The sequence below is a fragment of the Pelobates fuscus genome, chromosome 3, assembly GCF_036172605.1.
Source record: "Pelobates fuscus isolate aPelFus1 chromosome 3, aPelFus1.pri, whole genome shotgun sequence".
Classification (NCBI taxonomy): Eukaryota; Metazoa; Chordata; class Amphibia; order Anura; family Pelobatidae; genus Pelobates; species Pelobates fuscus.
This window is the reverse complement of record NC_086319.1, coordinates 283,155,958-283,173,532: the sequence shown is the minus strand read 5'-3', so window position 1 is coordinate 283,173,532 and position 17,575 is coordinate 283,155,958. Positions and strand designations below refer to the sequence as shown.

Here is a 17,575-nt window from a genome sequence, read left to right as displayed (position 1 = left end):
TCCCAAGAGCTACGAGCTGACAGCCAGCGATACCATGACTCATATGAGACACCCCCCACAACAAGCTCTGATTTAGTTTGCATTACTCTTTTGTTCTATTTTGTTTACCATTTGCAGTGCCTCGCATCAGTGGTGGAACTACCGCGGTCGCAGGGGTCGTAGCTGTGACCAGGCCCATTACTCCAGGGGGCCCGGCTGCCCTGCAGACCCCTGCAACCAGAACTGCCGGGGCTGCGCATTCAGGGGCCCATCAGGTGGTCCATGCTCTTAGGGCCACCTGCTGGCAGTGGATTTCCAGGGGGCCCAGTCAGCACTGCGGTGCTTTAACAGCGTGACCAGGCCACCTTTGATGAGGTCAGAGGATGGGAGGAAGTGACAGCCCCGGTCACTTCCTCCCAGCAATCACTGTGCAGCAAGGGAGGAGAAGGTGGGAACTCTGACTCCCATCAGCCCGAGCCAGGGAAAGTCACCCTCCTGCACCTAAAAGGTAGGAAACAGGAGGATGACTAAAACATTTTGCAAGTGTGTGTTTTAGTGTATGTGTTTCTGTATGTGTGTTTCTCCATATGTGTGTGCATGTGTCTGTATGTATGTATGTGTGTGTGTATGTCTGTGTGTCTGTATGTTTTCGCGGTTTTCTTCAATGGAAATCACCTGGATCGATAGATATAAAAAAGGAACGTTTTGGGACAGTACTCACATCCCTGGAGAAGTCTCCTTAGACGAAACGCGTTGGATTGAGTATTTAAACTACTTTATTTTATTATTATATTTGTATTTATTTGTTATTTGTTTAAGCACTTCATATAACACGATCAGCTGATATACCATCTGCATCATTGATCCATTTTACCACCTTGGTCCACTTGTCAGTGGAGATATGCTTGCTGATTGTCACCTGAATGTAAGTGCAATCAGTGAAATAAATTTTTGATAATTTTATACAATACTACTCTATGTATATCTCTCTTTTCTGCCCATTTTGAGGATTTGACCTTTGGAGGAATTTTATCGTATATGCCACATATTGACTGGCTACAGACACCCTTAAAGGGAGATAAGCGCAGAACGACTATACCTCTTGTAAGTTCTCTACCTCCTGGATATTACACTTCTTGTCCATTCATACTTCACCATATTATTATATTTATGTTTTAGATCTGTTTAAAGATCCCGTCCGGTTTTAAGGTTGTATTCTTCATTTATGTGCTATCCCCCCTTTTTAGCTTATATTGCTTGTATAGCCATATCTGCTATTTTCTGCTTTAGGATTGTGTATGTATGTGTGTGTGTATGTATGTGTGTCTCTGTATTTATGTGTGCCTGTATATGACTCTGAATATGTGTGTGTGTCTATGTGTGTGTCTGCATGTGTATCTGTTTGTCTGCATGTGTGGGTGGGGGACGAATGGGTGGATGGGGGGTAGACGTATGGAGGGGCCCGGGCAATTTTCGCACAGGGACCCCGTGGTTTCTAGTTACGCCTCTGCCTTGCATTATCCTCAAAGGTACGCATGCATGGGTTGGGTAGAGCAGCACATATCTAGATCACACTATATGGAATATTACCCCCACTATCCCCTGTGATCAGGGGATCTAAACATGGGTGCATATCCCCTAATCTAGCAAATACCTACCTTGAGCATACAAGCTCACATCTCGCACTATATACATTCACCTCCTTTGCCTGATGATTGTAATGGACCGTTTTGCTCAAAAGGGGATAAAACCCAGTTTAGGCGATAATCCCCTAGGATAGACCAGCAGCTACTGTAAGCACCAATTTCCCGAACTCCAAACTGCACGGATTCACCAACTCTCGAACAGCAGACACACGAACCCTGGAAGCAGCCGAACAGGAAAAGCAATACGAACAGCTTACACTCCTGGCAGTCGGCATACAGTCAGATTCCCCCCAAGAATGAGACAACACTTCAGCTTAGGGTTAAGCAGGAACTCCTTTACTCAGGGCTACCTGCCCAGTATTTATGCAGGTCTCCCACCTGGTGGACACTCCCCTAGGGGACCAAATAGAAGACTATAACAAAGGACAGAAATAAACCAATTACAGACCCACAGCAGTAAAACATTCCCACAATGCATCCTGGCTTCCTCCCTTCTGCCCTGGAGATAATTGGAGAAGTAATCCAATTATCTCCCAGGCCAGAGACAAAACTCCATTACACATGTGGGGACCTAAATGCAGTATTATGTTTTAAAATATATAAAGTCACTTTTATTCCACCAAACACAGACATGTTACATATCCCCAGATAGCTCAGGTCTGGGTGCACATTATTAGGTGAATGGCACCCAGACCACACGAATACAGTTTAATCGCCATGGAGCCAAAGTCTTTAATCACACGAATAGGCTCCATGGCATAGCTATCTGGGTTACTACAATTCACATGAAACAAACTACCGTATGAACGGCTGTTCGGCTACATCCCCACGAATAGGAACCAGGAGACGGACGGCTCAGCGGTGTTCGTGCAAATAAGTGTCCGTTTATAGTTCCATAAGTTAGGTGCCGGACACCGCTGGCCGTACGGTACTTGTAAAATGGCCGCCGCCACGTGTTCGGTCGACGAACAAAGACCACCCTGCCTTCGTCAATTAAGCTGCGGTTAACCGCAGCTTCTGGGCGGTCAATTGACGGCACACTCCATCTCCTAGGTGGTCCCTCGTACGGTAGTTTGTTTGCTAGATTTTATCTACCGAACACCCTGGCAGAAAGCACGAATAAACCTTTCTCAAGTCTGGTCCATAGTCCAAAGGGAGCAGACGATCAACCAGGCTTCTCCAGCTCATAGTGGCGAGGTTGGTTTCGCCACAATGATATTTAATCTATCACACTGTACACTTAGGCTGCACCTCTACATTTATGCCTGAGTTATCTTAGGGAATAAGTCATTGATATAACACTTAGGGACCCCGACAAGCTAGACAACCCTATTAAGGTTCATACATGAGCTAACTCCTCCTCGTTGTCCTCAAAACAAATGTAAACTGCTTGGAACAAAAAAATAAAAAAATTGATGCATTTACTCACCTGTGCAAAATATGCTTACAATTGACGTTTTTCTGTTTGTGTATCAGTAACTCTTTACATATGCTTATCACTCATGCTGTGTTAACTCTACGCATCTTGAAAATAAAGAATTGTAAAAAAAAATAAGTTTGAAATTCACTTTTAGTGAATAACCCTGTAAGTAGAGTTTAGACTTTTTCAGTTGCCATACAAAAAAAAAACTATAAAGTGCAGTAAGGAATGACCCAGAATGTGGCCCAGACATCTGTAATCCACTTCTTAGTAAATATGCAAAAAACAGCAGTCAAACTTCACCACAAAAGCCATTATTGAAATAGTTCTAGTCAGATTCATAATTCCCTAACGTCAGGAACTAAACACACTGGATTAAATGCCTCTTTTTAACCACATAAATTAAATGATGACCTCATGTTTAGATTCTGAGCAATAGCATCAAAACCTTGATCACAAACAAAAGAGAAATATATGTGAATTTTGCCAGCTATTTCGTAACCCTCCCTCATTACTTCATTGCAGATAGCAATTCCGGGTCACGTGACCTCTTGTTTTTCTTGGACCTGCGCAGGATAAATTCTTCAGAGGCAAGAAAACACATTCTACTCACCAAAAATAGGAGCTGAATCCCTGTGGGTAATACAACTCTGACTGCATGTATCAACATATAAATATGTGTCTGTGTGTGTGCATATACGTGTTTGTGTGTGCAAGTATGCATTCCTACTATGTGTACCTGTTTAGTAGGGGCAGTCCCTATATTTTACCAAACTTTCTCTGTTCCTTTTTTCTGTCCTAATGTCTGCCTCTGTGTAGGCCGAAACGTTACACTTTTTGTTCCAAAACCCGTCTTCCTGCAGCAATCCTGAGTGCCTGGACTTAATTTATTTTATCTCTTTTCTAGGAGCTCCATATTGTTGGAGTATAAAACAGAGCTCCACAGAACAAATACTCCCATTAGTGAGTCTTCAAACTATAATAAATGCGTTCAGAAATCAGATTGTGTAAATAAGATTTTTCTTCTAAATTATGTTTTAGTTGTTTAAATTATTAGTATGTCACAAACCCACTTGCATCCCTAAAACGAAAATGTCCCTCTTTGTCTGTATAAAATGTTGGCAGGTATGAAATTGTGATGAGAGCCCTGAAGGAGCGGCTCCAAAACCCAACCTCGCTTGTGTGGTGGTGGTGGGAAAAAAGCAAAATCCCAATACATGTTTTTTTCTCCTCATGTTGCTCTCTCTCTCATGGTCTCCTTTCTGAATGTTGGGGCTGAGAGGAAGCAGCACAATAGTGCAGTTTAGATGGAGATATGGGGATAATGACATTCTATCCATGTTCCTGAATCTCTATCACTGTGCTGCTTCCAATCCCGTCTGAGACTCAACAAGAAGATTGGGAGCGAGAGCAACATGGAAGGAAAACTACATTTATTCAGTACCTGGAAATGCAGAGCCAGCGCTGCGTGAGTAAACAGGCTGCTGCTTGCCTTCAATATATATATCCCTTTCTCTGTATGCCTATTTTGCCTGCTAGAGTGTGTCTGTTTTCAGAGGGAGGGGGGTTGTGTCTGTGTGCGTGCCTATGTACATGTATGTGCCAGTGTATCTATGTCAATCCTTATCCTGAAGAAAGTCCCAGATAGGGACTGAAACGTTAATCAATTTTGAATACCATGTATCTTCAATAAAGTGAGTTACTAACTACAAAGACCGTGAGGGCAGCCAAGTATGTTTCATTTATGTAATTTTTGGCCTTCTGGACTAGCACTCAGCAATTTATGATTTTTTTTTTTACATGAATGCAAGGAACTTCTGTATTTTGTATGTCTTTATGTATGGCTCTGTAAATGTGTGTGTCTGTAAGTATCCAGCTGTGAGTGTGTATATTTATGTGAGTGTATTGAAAGTTATATATTGTAGTTGTTAAGGGTTAGAATTTGTGGTGGACCAGGTGTGTGGCTTTGGAGAGGGTTTACACATGTTGGTTTTGGGCTCAAGCTCCAGGTATGTTATGACCACTATATATAAGTATGCTTTCCTAAAGCCCCCCTAGTGGTTAATTCAAGTTCTCAGATGCTTACATATCCAACTGCATTCTACAGGCAAAATTCACATTTTGAATAGCAAATGTTGTTGTCAACATTTGGCTTGAGAGATATTACAACGTTAGTTCTTTGAGATAAATGTGGCAATTTATTAAGCCAACCAGAGTTAAATGACACCAAGGACCCAGTATGTTATTTAGCACTGCATAACACTGCAAAACTAGCAACCTAAGAAAACACATTTAAAAACATCCCCAGAACAGGAGCAAACCATTAGGATGGTTGTAACACAACAAATGCTGAAATAAAACCCAAATAGAATTGAAGATACGGCAGTACAGATGCACTAAAATGAACTAAACGTATACATGCCAAACACTACAAGCAGTCCCTAGCCACTCAAAGTGCTTTCCAGCTAAGGCAACAGAGAAACACATTGTGGCGGAACCCGCCTCGCCACTGGGCATTGGAGAGCCCTGGCTGCCCGCCTCCTACCTGCTGACTATGGCCCCTGGTAAAGTTGTACTTTTGAATGCAATATTTGGGCATGTGGTATTTTATATTGCTGCTACTGGCCCTTTAAGGGCCATCCGTGGACATATTATGACTTTAAGGAAAAATGCCCCTTTAAGACTGTAGCAGATTGCATTCAGGCTGTCTTAAATATTATTTATGTTATTATGTGTTCGGTAAATTGTATATGTGTATGCAGCATTCGTCTGATTGTTCGGTAGAATCATCATTCATTATATTGAGTGAAACTACCGAACAACCAGACCACCCAGGAATAAGTGTGCCTCTAATTACTGTTTGCAACAATGTTGCAAACGGGTAATTGGCCATTTATGTAATGTGTTCTTCGTCCTCTGGGTGGCCGCCATTCGGGAAACAAACCTGTGGCGGTGGCCATCTTAAACTCCTGAACAGCGGTGTTTTGCCGTCGAGTGTCTGGAACTAAAATCGGACACTCGACTAGGCAAACACCTCTGAGACCTCCAGACTTCCAGCAATTTGTGTAGAAACTACCGAACGGTCCGCCGTTAGGTAGAAAGAACCACACGAACAAGGGGATTCATTCGAATCCTCCTCAGGCTCCATAACCCAGGCAATTTGTGTGTTTTCATTCCCTTTTCTGTGACCGACTGCAGGGCCAAAATACATGGAACTGTTTTCGGATACTTTTGCCATGCGGTCGGTAAAAACTTTAACCCTGCATAATTCCCGAACCCCTGATCCGATCTGGGTGATTTTTGGATATGTGTCTCACCCAGATCAGGGCTACCAGGGGATGTAACATTTAAAGGGGTAACCCTATGTTTAGGGGTACATCCATAAACCCAGGGAATTTGTGTCTGGAATAATGGGATTATGTGTCACACTAAGAGGAGGAGATGTGTGGGAGGTAACTGGTACATTATTAGCTGTGGTACTAATTGTTGTGAATAAATCTGGAGTTCCTGCTTAACCCTCAAAGTGAAGTGTCGTCTCATTATTGGGGGAGGATTTATTGTATGCTGTTCCAGTTTGACTGCTAGAAGTGTAAACCTATTCGCATGGTTTGTCCTATTCGGCTGTATACAGCATTCATATGCTTGAGAGAATGTATATGTTTCTCCAGTTCGGTGGTTGTGGTGTCTGCTGCAGAGCTTGTAGTCCAGTCGGGGTGCCAGGTGATCCGTTACACACACAAGACATTGATGAATGCAATTTAACTGGTCTCCGTAATGATTGATGAAAATATACAGCATAGCAGAACACAGGCAATTACCACACTTCCTCCACCTAAATAATTGGCAGGTTGTTCTGGTAGACCTGGTATTAAAGGCTTTCCTATGCATGACATGTTGCCAAAATGTCTGCCAGACTGTATTCTAAATGAGGAGTGATTTACAATGCCCACAGCTTAGAAAAGAAAACATGTGCAATGCCATATATCTACGATGGTACCTGAAATAACAATTGGGTTCAGAATAAAAGCAAGCTTTGGGCAAAACAACCAACACGTACTGAGCTCTCATCCAATATTTGTCAGCAATGATGTTGCTTAGGAAAAGGGTATTTTGTGCTTTTATTTGGACATGAAACATGTTTACTGAGCCAGTATAATGCTCCCCCTAATCAAAGTATTGCATGGAATACTAACTTTCTTACACAATGGAGTGGTTATTTGAAAGTCAGATCATTTCTCTGAATACATTAGCATTCTCTGGCTAGTTTTCAGTGACGTCACTGACCAGACACACATTTTGTAACAGATGAAACCCACTGAAAACCCACTGAGCATACCTTGTCACCAGGCTGTGGTCGCATAATGGATACTCGACTGTATCCTTTCTGTAGTAGCACCCATAGGGCATCCAGTTTACCCTGTAATGAGAGACAGGTTCCTCGTATTAGCATCTACAGAAGTAAAGGCAGACTAATATATTAAACAGTCGCAGAGGAACACTGATTGTCATAAAGATTGCAGTTTGATGTGTGACCAAGGACCTACCTACCTTCAAGGATCAGGCCCTGCTACTACAAAAGGCGGTACTCCCACTGAAACGTGTGTCAGGCATTTAACTATTTTTTTTTTTGTTATTCTTTATATTTGCAGGTGAGTTAATACATCACACTAAACATGAAAAGTAATTGCAGAATTGCATGAGATATAAAATGAACATTTTTGTTTAAATTTTTGATTAAATTGCAAGAAGCTATAACGAACATCTGAGGCATAACACCAGATTAAATTGCAAGAAGCTATAACGAACATCTGAGGCATAACACCAGATTAAATTGCAAGACGTTATAACGAACATTTTAGGCATAACACCAGATTAAAGTGGAAACCAATAAACCAAGGTTGTATACGAAGAAACTATGGAAGCGTAATGGAAACCTGTGATCTATAAACATGTAGTAGGGTCAGTAACATAGGTATAAAACGATTAAGCACCAGTTATGACATTGGCCTGAGGGGCAATGCCACTAGTCACTAAACTTCTATTTCTTGTATCTACCATGAAGCTATGATAAGCTATGAGGGTAGGAAACATAGGCTACATCCGGATCCTAGAGGGACCTATTAAATTACGTATTTTCAACAATGGCAAAAAAGCAACAAAAAAAATAAAAATAAATGCAGCAGATGAAATTTGGCTGCTTTTAGTCTTACATAATGAAGCAACGTGGACTTTGTTTTTTTAAAATATATATTATTTATGTAGTTTTGAGCACTAGATAGCACTAGCAGTTGTAGATCTATACCAACAAGGTTGTACACTTATAGGCAGGTGAAGACTGCACTTTCACCTGCTGAGGTACATTGTAGTAGGAAGCCCAAATACTAAGTGTGAGTTTGGAGTCATTTCTTTTCCAATCTACCTGAGCTTATAGTGAAGTGACTGCTGTGTAGTTAACCTTTTTTATGGACAATCGAAACAATTATTTACTTGAAAGAGGGTGGCTAAAATATAGGTATTTTGCTCTCATTACATCCTGTACATTATGTACATATCGGAACCTGGCTCTGTATTTAGATAGTTTTAGAATTGCATGGATAATCACCATTACTTCAAAAGTACCATACTATTCAGATTGACCCTTGTGTAGTTTTTTAAGAGATTTAAATAAATAAATAAAAATGAAATTAAATATATATATATATATATATATATATTGAATTTGTGAAGTAAGTACTCTCTATTGCTGTTTGTCAGGTTCTATAACTACTTACTGTGATCAGCTTAACTCACAACGTATATAATGAAAGTGCTGCTGACAAGTGCTTAATTAATGATATATGCTGGATAGAACTTACAAGAATTGATTAAGCAAAACAATAGGAAATAGTGTCCTGTTTCTTGATCAATATCAATATTAGCATGTCCTTGGAGAGAACTTTCAACACAGTTACATGATTAGTAAATAAGCTCATCAGCCTAAAATAAGTGCATTTAGTGCAGGGCCGGGAGTGTTTTCAAAGTGTTCATACTATAGAGGTCGTCTACACTCGAGATGCCCCTCTCTGACCATACGTGAACCGCTAGATTGGGGGAGTGGGGTTGTAAAGCTACAATGGGTCCAGCTTAAGTAAATCCCTGGGGTCTAATACCTCCACTGTCCAGGACCTCCAGGTCTTCAGAAGTGTCCATGTACTCATTAAGGTCGGTCTGTCTGGGGGGAGTCAGGGCGCCCACCCACAGAGCATGGATTATGTGTATTGGGTTTAGACAAGCATTCTCAAAGGTGAGCCAGATAGGGGTCGGTTCTCCAGTGTATGCTCTTAGCAGTTTCATTCCCTGTGCCAGAAAGGATGCCCGGTAGTAGAACTGGAAATCTGGCAGACCTAGGCCACTCAGTCTTTGGTGGAGGCTCATAATTTTATTTGATAGTTGGGGGGGGTTTCTTTTCCATACATGGGCATTTATGACCGATTGGAATCTCTTAATGAGGTGGGTCGGCAGCTCTATAGGTAGCGATGTGGGTGGTCTCTCTCTCATCTGGAAGCAGCGAATATTGCTATCATTTTTACACTTTTTTCATCTTATCCAATTTTCCTATTTTTTGCAAATCTGTTTCATTTTTGCCTGGATACTTGGAGTATGATTAACATTTCAATTCATTGCATGCTGTTTGCCTGTGGTTGTTTATCCCTGAGTGCACACCATAACTTTATTCTTTCTGGCAACTCGCCCATGCAGCTTATTTTTGTTCATGTATCATCGTATTGTGCTCCTTGAAACAACCACACCGTATTTTTCCAGAGCAGCCTGTATTTCTCCTAAGGTTACCTATGGTTTTTTTTTGTATCCTGAACAATTCTTCTGGCAGTTGTGGCTGAAATCTTCTGAAATCCTCTGAAATTAGTGTCTGTGTATAAATAGTCCATGAGTTTGTTAGCTCTCACATGGATGCACTGAGCAGGCTAGATGCTGAGTCATGGGGAGCAGAAAAGAACTGTCAAAAGACCTGAGTAACAAGGTAACAGGACTTTATAAAGATGGAAAATTATATAAAAAGATATCCAAAGCCTTGAAAATGCCAGTTAGTACTGTTCAATCACTTATTAAGAAGTAGAAAATTCGGGGATCTCTTGATACCAAGCCAAGGTCAGATGGACCAAGAAAGATTTCAGCCACAACTGCCAGAAGAATTGTTCAGGATACAAAGAAAAACCCATAGGTAACCTTAGGAGAAATACAGGCTGCTCTGGAAAAAAACGGTGGGGTTGTTTATCCACACCATAACTTTATTCTTTTTGGCAACTCAACCATGCAGCTTATTTTTGTTCATGTATCGTCGTATTGTGCTCCTTGAAACAACCACACCGTATTTCTCCAGAGCAGCCTGTATTTCTCCTAAGGTTACCTATTGGTTTTTCTTTTTATCCTGAACAATTCTTCTGGCAGTTGTAGCTGAAAACGTTATTGGTCCACCTGACCTTGGCATGAAGAGATCCCCGAATTTTCCACTTCTTAATAAGTAATTGAACAGTGCTGACTGGCATTTTCAAGGTTTTGGATATCTTTTTATATCATTTTCCGTCTTTATAAAGTTCCATTACATTGTTACTCAGGTCTTGTGCAGTTATTTTCTGCTCCCCATGGCTCAGTCTCTAGCCTGCTCAGTGCATCCATGTGAGAGCTAACAAACTCATTTACTATTTATACACAGAAACTAGTTGCAATATAAAAAGCCACAGGTGTGGGAAAGTAATGTTTAATTGCCATTTTAACCTGTGTGTGTCACGTTGTGTGTTTGTAACAAGGCCAACCATTCAAGGTTATGTAAACATTTGATCACGGCCATTTGGGTGATTTCTGCTATCATTAAGATTTTAAGAGGAGCCAGATAACTATGTGATAATAAATGGCTTTATATGATCACTATTCTTCAGTAAAATACATTTTTTTTGAATGATGAGTCATAGTTTGAAAATCAATGCCAAAATTCACAATTTCTGCCAGGGTTTTTGAGCACAACTTTTGAGCACAACTGTAACTATTTTTTTTTTCTCGGTTTTTCCATTCACTTTTAATTCTTGAAAGTTTTGGAGTTTTTGGAGCTCAGTAAATAACCCTGAGAGTGTCAATGTCTGATCTTGAAAGTAGAAAATCCACCGATGAGCAGCACGACATATGAATATTGGAAAGAAAGAAATCTACTCACTTGCAAAAACACTGTACTGTACATGAATCTCTCACATAATTCGAATTTATTCCGAGACATGTTTATTATTAATAAATTAAGTCTCCTTACCCAATCTATTTATTTAATTAATTAAAATAGTGCTATATGAAGGACAGCTCCACTGAACCAGGCTGTTAGCTGATGCATTTAAGAGAATGAAGCTAAACATGAAGCCAAATGCCCAATCAACGTTTTCAGCACAACTCTGTGCATTGACCTACATCTTAACTATTTCAGTTGCTCCATAATGAATCAAATCTAACCAAGATGTATACAGATTAGTGATGTTGTGAACATAAAATTTTCGCGAACGGGCGAACCGGGCGAACCGCCATAGACTTCAATGGGCAAGTGAATTTTAAAACCCACAGGGACTCTTTCTGGCCACAATAGTGATGGAAAGGTTGTTTCAAGGGGACTAACACCTGGACTGTGGCATGCCGGAGGGGGATCCATGGCAAAACTCCCATGGAAAATTACATAGTTGATGCAGAGTCAGGTAGTGTAAGGGTTACGCCCGCTTCACAGTGACAGACCAAACTTCCCGTTTAACGCACCGCAAACAGTCCATTTGCACAACCGCAAACTCCCCATTTGCACAAGGTTGGATACCAAGCTAGCCATGTCCCGTTCCTTGTCCTCACTGATGTCATTGAAGGTCTCTTCCTTCACCCAGCCACGTACAACACCAAGGGTCCCCGAAAGGTGACAACAAGCCCCCTGGGACGCCTGCTGTGTTTGGTCTTCCACCTCCTCAAAGCCACCTTCCTCCTCTGACTCCTCTTCTTCAGACTCCTCTCTCTGCATTGCCTCTCTCTGCGTTATTATAAGGTGTGTTAAGTAGTACTATTCCTATCAGTTTAAGCCCTGTTACGTCCCCTATCAGGGGACGTGTATATAAGGCATCGATTTTAGGAAGCGGGAGATGGAAAAAGATGCTTGGTCGGTCCTCCTACTTCAAATTCGGGGCACTGCGCGTGCAATCTAATGTGCCACCAGATAGGAGTGGTGTGTTAAGTAGTACTATTCCTATCAGTTTAATCCCTGTTACGTCCCCTATCAGGGGACGTGTATATAAGGCATCGATTTTAGGAAGCGGGAGATTGAAAAAGATGCTTGGTCGGTCCTCCTACTTCAAATTTGGGGCACTGCACGTGCAATCTAATGTGCCACTAGATAGGAGTGGTGTGTTAAGTAGTACTATTCCTATCAGTTTAATCCCTGTTACGTCCCCTATCAGGGGACGTGTATATAAGGCATCGATTTTAGGAAGCGGGAGATGGAAAAACATGCTTGGTCGGTCCTCCTACTGAAAATTTGGGGCACTGCGCGTGCAATCTAATGTGCCACCACATAGGAGTGGTGTGTTAAGTAGTACTATTCCTATCAGTTTAACCCCTTAAGGACACATGACATGTGTGACATGTCATGATTCCCTTTTATTTCAGAAGTTTGGTCCTTAAGGGGTTAATCCCTGTTACGGCCCCTATCAATGTGCCACTAGATAGGAGTGGTGTGTTAAGTAGTACTATTCCTATCAGTTTAATCCCTGTTACGTCCCCTATCAGGGGACGTGTATATAAGGCATCGATTTTAGGAAGCGGGAGATGGAAAAAGATGCTTGGTCGGTCCTCCTACTTCAAATTTGGGGCACTGCACGTGCAATCTAATGTGCCACCAGATAGGAGTGGTGTGTTAAGTAGTACTATTCCTATCAGTTTAATCCCTGTTACGTCCCCTATCAGGGGACGTGTATATTACGCATCGATTTTAGGAAGCGGGAGATGGAAAAAGATGCTTGGTCGGTCCTCCTACTTCCAATTTGGGGCACTGCGCGTGCAATCTAATGTGCCACCAGATAGGAGTGGTGTGTTAAGTAGTACTATTCTTATCAGTTTAATCCCTGTTACGTCCCTTATCAGGGGACGTGTATATAAGGCATCGATTTTAGGAAGCGGGAGATGGAAAAAGATGCTTGGTCGGTCCTCCTACTGAAAATTTGGGGCACTGCGCGTGCAATCTAATGTGCCACCAGATAGGAGTGGTGTGTTAAGTAGTCCCCCTCATCAGGCCTTTTTTAGTTGAATGCATCGCCCACTGTCAGTCCCTTCGGGATCCATCCCTCATTCATGTTAATAAAGGTGAGGTAATCTAGACTTTTTTGACCTATGCGACTTCTCTTCTCAGTGATAATACCTCCTGCTGCACGGAAGGTCCTTTCTGACAGGACACTTGAAGCGGGGCAGGCCAGAACTTCTATCGCAAATTGGGATAGCTCAGGCCACAGGTCAAGCCTGCACACCCAGTAGTCAAGGGGTTCATCGCTCCTCAGAGAGTCGATATCTGCAGTTAAGGCGAGGTAGTCTGCTACCTGTCGGTCGAGTCGTGGTGGACCCGATGGGCTGTGGCGATGCGTAGGACTTAAAAAGCTCCGCATGTCCTCCATCAACAACACGTCTGTAAAGTGTCCTGTCCTTGCCGGCATGGTCGTGGGAGGAGGAGGTTTACTTTCACCTCTTCCCATGTAAGATTCCTGTTGTGCTGTGACATCACCCTTATACGCTGTGTAAAGCATACTTTTTAATTGATTTTGGAACTGCTGCATCCTTTCCGACTTGCCGTAATTCGGTAACATTTCAGGCACTCTCTGCTTATACCGGGGGTCTAGTAGCGTGGACACCCAGTACAGGTCGTTCTCCTTCAGCCTTTTTATACGAGGGTCCCTCAACAGGCACGACAGTATGAAAGACCCCATTTGCACAAGGTTGGATGCCGAGCTACTTATGTCCTGTTCCTCGTCCTCAGTGATCTCTCTGAAGGTATGTTCTTCCCCCCAGCCACATACAACACCACGGGTACCAGATAGGTGACAACGAGCACCCTGGGATGCCTGTTGTGGTTGGTCTTCCTCCTCCTCCTCAAAGCCACATTCCTCCTCTGACTCCTCTTCCTCCCAATCCTCTTCCAGCGTTGCCGCAGGTCCAGCAAGCGATGCTGATAAGGCTGTTTCTGGTGGTGATGGTGACCACAACTCTTCCTCTTCACGCTCATCTACGGCCTGATCCAGCACTCTTCGCAGGGCACGCTCCAGGAAGAAAACAAATGGTATGGTGTCGCTGATGGTGCCTTCGGTACCTCCTCAAAAGGACGCATGAGCCTACAGGCATTGCACATGAGCGTCCAGTAACGTGGCAAAAAAATTCCCAGCTCCGCAGAGGCTGTCCTAGCACCCCGGTCATACAAATACTCGTTAACGGCTTTTTCTTGTTGGAGCAGGCGGTTGAACATTAGGAGTGTTGAATTCCAACGTGTCGGGCTGTCGCAAATCAAGCGCCTCACTGGCATGTTGTTTCGCCGCTGGATATGGGAAAAGTGCGCCATGGCCGTGTAGGAACGCCTGAAATGGCCACACACCTTCCTGGCCTGCTTAAGGACGTCCTGTAAGCCTGGGTACTTATGCACAAAGTGTTGTACGATCAGATTACACACATGTGCCATGCAATGCCGCCAACAAATTTCTTCCGTTGTCACAAACCACTTTTCCGATCTCCAGTTGATGCGGAGTCAGCCACTGATCCACCTGTGCGTTCAGGGCGGACAGGAGTGCTGGTCCAGTGTGACTCTCTGCTTTCAGGCAAGTCAACCCCAAGATGGCGTGACACTGCCGTATCCGGGATGTTGAACAGTACCTGGGAGCTGGGGGTGCCGTTGATGTGGAGCAAGACGCAGCAGCAGAAGAGGACTCAGCCGAGGAGGTTATGGAAGAGGATGGAGTAGGAGGAGTAGAGGAGGTGGCAGCAGGCCTGCCTGCAAGTCGTGGCGGTGTCACCAACTCCTCTGCAGAGCCACGCATTCCATGCTTGGCAGCCGTCAGCAGGTTTACCCAATGCGCAGTGTAGGTGATATACCTGCCCTGACACACTTTGCAGACTAGGTATCAGTGGTCAGATGGACCCTTGCCCCAACACTGTGTGCCAGACATGCCATTACTTCCTTTTGCACAATCGAGTACAGGTTGGGGATTGCCTTTTGTGCAAATAAATTTCGGCCGGGTACCTTCCACTGTGGTGTCCCAATAGCTACAGATTTTTTGAACGCCTCAGACTCCACCATGGTAAAAGCTGGCGGGCTAAGAGTTCAGTCAAGCCAGCTGTCAGACGCCGGGCAAGGGGGTGACTTTGTGACATTGGCTTCTTATGCTTAAACATGTCCTTGAAAGACACCTGACTGTGGGCAGATGAGCAGGAACTGCTCAAGGCGAGAGACTGAGGGGCGGATGGTTGAGAGGGGGCAAGGAGGACAGCAGTGGTTAACGTGGCTGAAGATGCTGGACCAGGAGGAGGATGGCGGCTTTGAGTTTGTGTGCTGCTTGTACTCGTGTGTTGATCCCATAGGCGTTTGTGATGTGCGATCATGTGCCTTCGAAAAGCAGTTGTACCTAGGTGGGTGTTGGACTTCCCACGACTCAGTTTCTTTTGGCACAGCTTGCAATGACTGCATTCTGGTGGTGGCAACAGCATGCGTTGATTGGCGTGCTGTCTGGCTGACCCCGGGTGCCGATGCATGCTGTCTGTCTGTGCCACTAGCTCCTTGCGCCGACCTCCCCCTGCTTCCATCTCGTCTCCTCCTCCTCCTCCTCTCTGTCTCCCAATCTTAACTTTCCCCCTGTTCTTCTTCTCTTCTAGCGGGCACCCACGTGACATCCACGGACGCATCGTCATCATTAACCGCTTCACTTGTATCTGACAACTCAGCAAAGGAAGCAGCAGTGGGTACATCATCATCATCATCACACCGTACGTGTGTAATGCTGCCTGACTGAGACATATCCCTGTTATCTACCTCCTCTGGCAATAATGGTTGCGCATCACTCATTTCTTCCAACTGATGTGTAAATAACTCCTCTGACATACCAAGTTAAGCGGCTGTGGTGCTAGTGTTGGTGGTGGCGGCAGGCGAGTGGTAACATGAGAGGTGCCCGAAGCTAAGCTGGAGGAGGATGGTGCGTCGAGGTTCCGAGCGGAAGCTGTAGAATATTGGGTGTCCTGTGTTAGCCAGTCAACTATGTCCTCAGAACTTTTCAAGTTCAGGGTATGTGGCCTCTGAACACTGGGCATTATTCTAGGGCCAAAGGGAATCACAGAACCACGACCACGACGGCACCTGCGGGGTGGCCTGCCTCTGCCTGTCATTTTTTTCCCGATTAGTGGTACTATGCGTGCAAGCTACTGTGACAACAGATATGAGTGGCACTGGTGTGACACTGTGCCCTGGCAGGCCCTGAAACGCACACTCGTGAAGGAAACTGACTGCTATTATATTACAGTCAAAAAAGTTTTGTTTTTGTTAAATGCAAGCTATTGGGACACCAGTGAGTGAGTGGTGGCACTGGGCAAGTGGGCACAGTATACGCTGCAAGCCTGACACACACGCTGGCAGACAACTAACTGCTATTCAATCTATTACAGTCAAAATTGTATTTTTTTAAAAAAATGTACACTACTGTTACACCAGATATGAGTTGCACTGGCGTGACACTGTGCCCTGGCAGACACTGAAACGCACACTAGTGAAGGAAACTGACTGCTATTATATTACAGTCCAAAAAGTTATTTTTTTGTTAAATGCAAGCTATTGTGACACCAGTGAGTGAGTGGTGGCACTGGGCATGTGGGCACAGTATATGCTGTGAGCCTGACACACAGAATTACACAAAAAAAAAAAAAAAAAAGCAGACTGATGTTCTAGCCGTAAAAAGGGCTTTTTGGGGGTGCTGTCCTTACAGCAGAGATCAGATGAGTCCTTCAGGACTGTAGTGGACACTGAATACACTAGCCTAGCTATCAATTTCCCTTTTAAATCAGCAGCAGCTACACTGTCCCTACTCTCACTAAGAATGCAGCTTCACAATGAATGTATAATGGATGCTGTCCAGGAGGTGGGAGGGTCTGGGAGGGAGGGTCTGCTGCTGAATGGCTGGAATGTGTCTGCTGACTGTGAGGTACAGGCCAGGGTCAAAGTTTACTCAATGATGACGAATAGGGGGCAGACCGAAAAGCGCATGTGTTCGCCATCCGTGGTGAATGCAAACAAGCTATGTTCGCCCGGAACTATTCGCCAGCGAACAGTTCGGGACATCACTAATACAGATACTTTCTAAGCTTGTTTTGCCAAATTTTAAGTGGTTAAATAGCTGAAGTTCCTTGTTATCAACATTTGAATTTCCTGTTCCTGGAAAATGTTGGTACGTTCCATTATTTCCTTTTGGCTCAATATCCAGTTGTGTCCATAACATGTTGTGCT

General features: G+C 43.7%; 1 protein-coding gene across 1 annotated transcript in view; it reads right to left on the bottom strand.

Annotated features, from left to right (window-relative positions):
* ANTXR1 (ANTXR cell adhesion molecule 1) overlaps positions 1-17,575 on the bottom strand; it is a 198,110-nt gene that overhangs the window by 44,291 nt on the left and 136,244 nt on the right. The window contains exon 17 of the mRNA XM_063448641.1: positions 7,382-7,462. Coding sequence (XP_063304711.1) covers positions 7,382-7,462 — 81 coding nt within the window. The remainder of the gene's footprint in view (positions 1-7,381; positions 7,463-17,575) is intronic.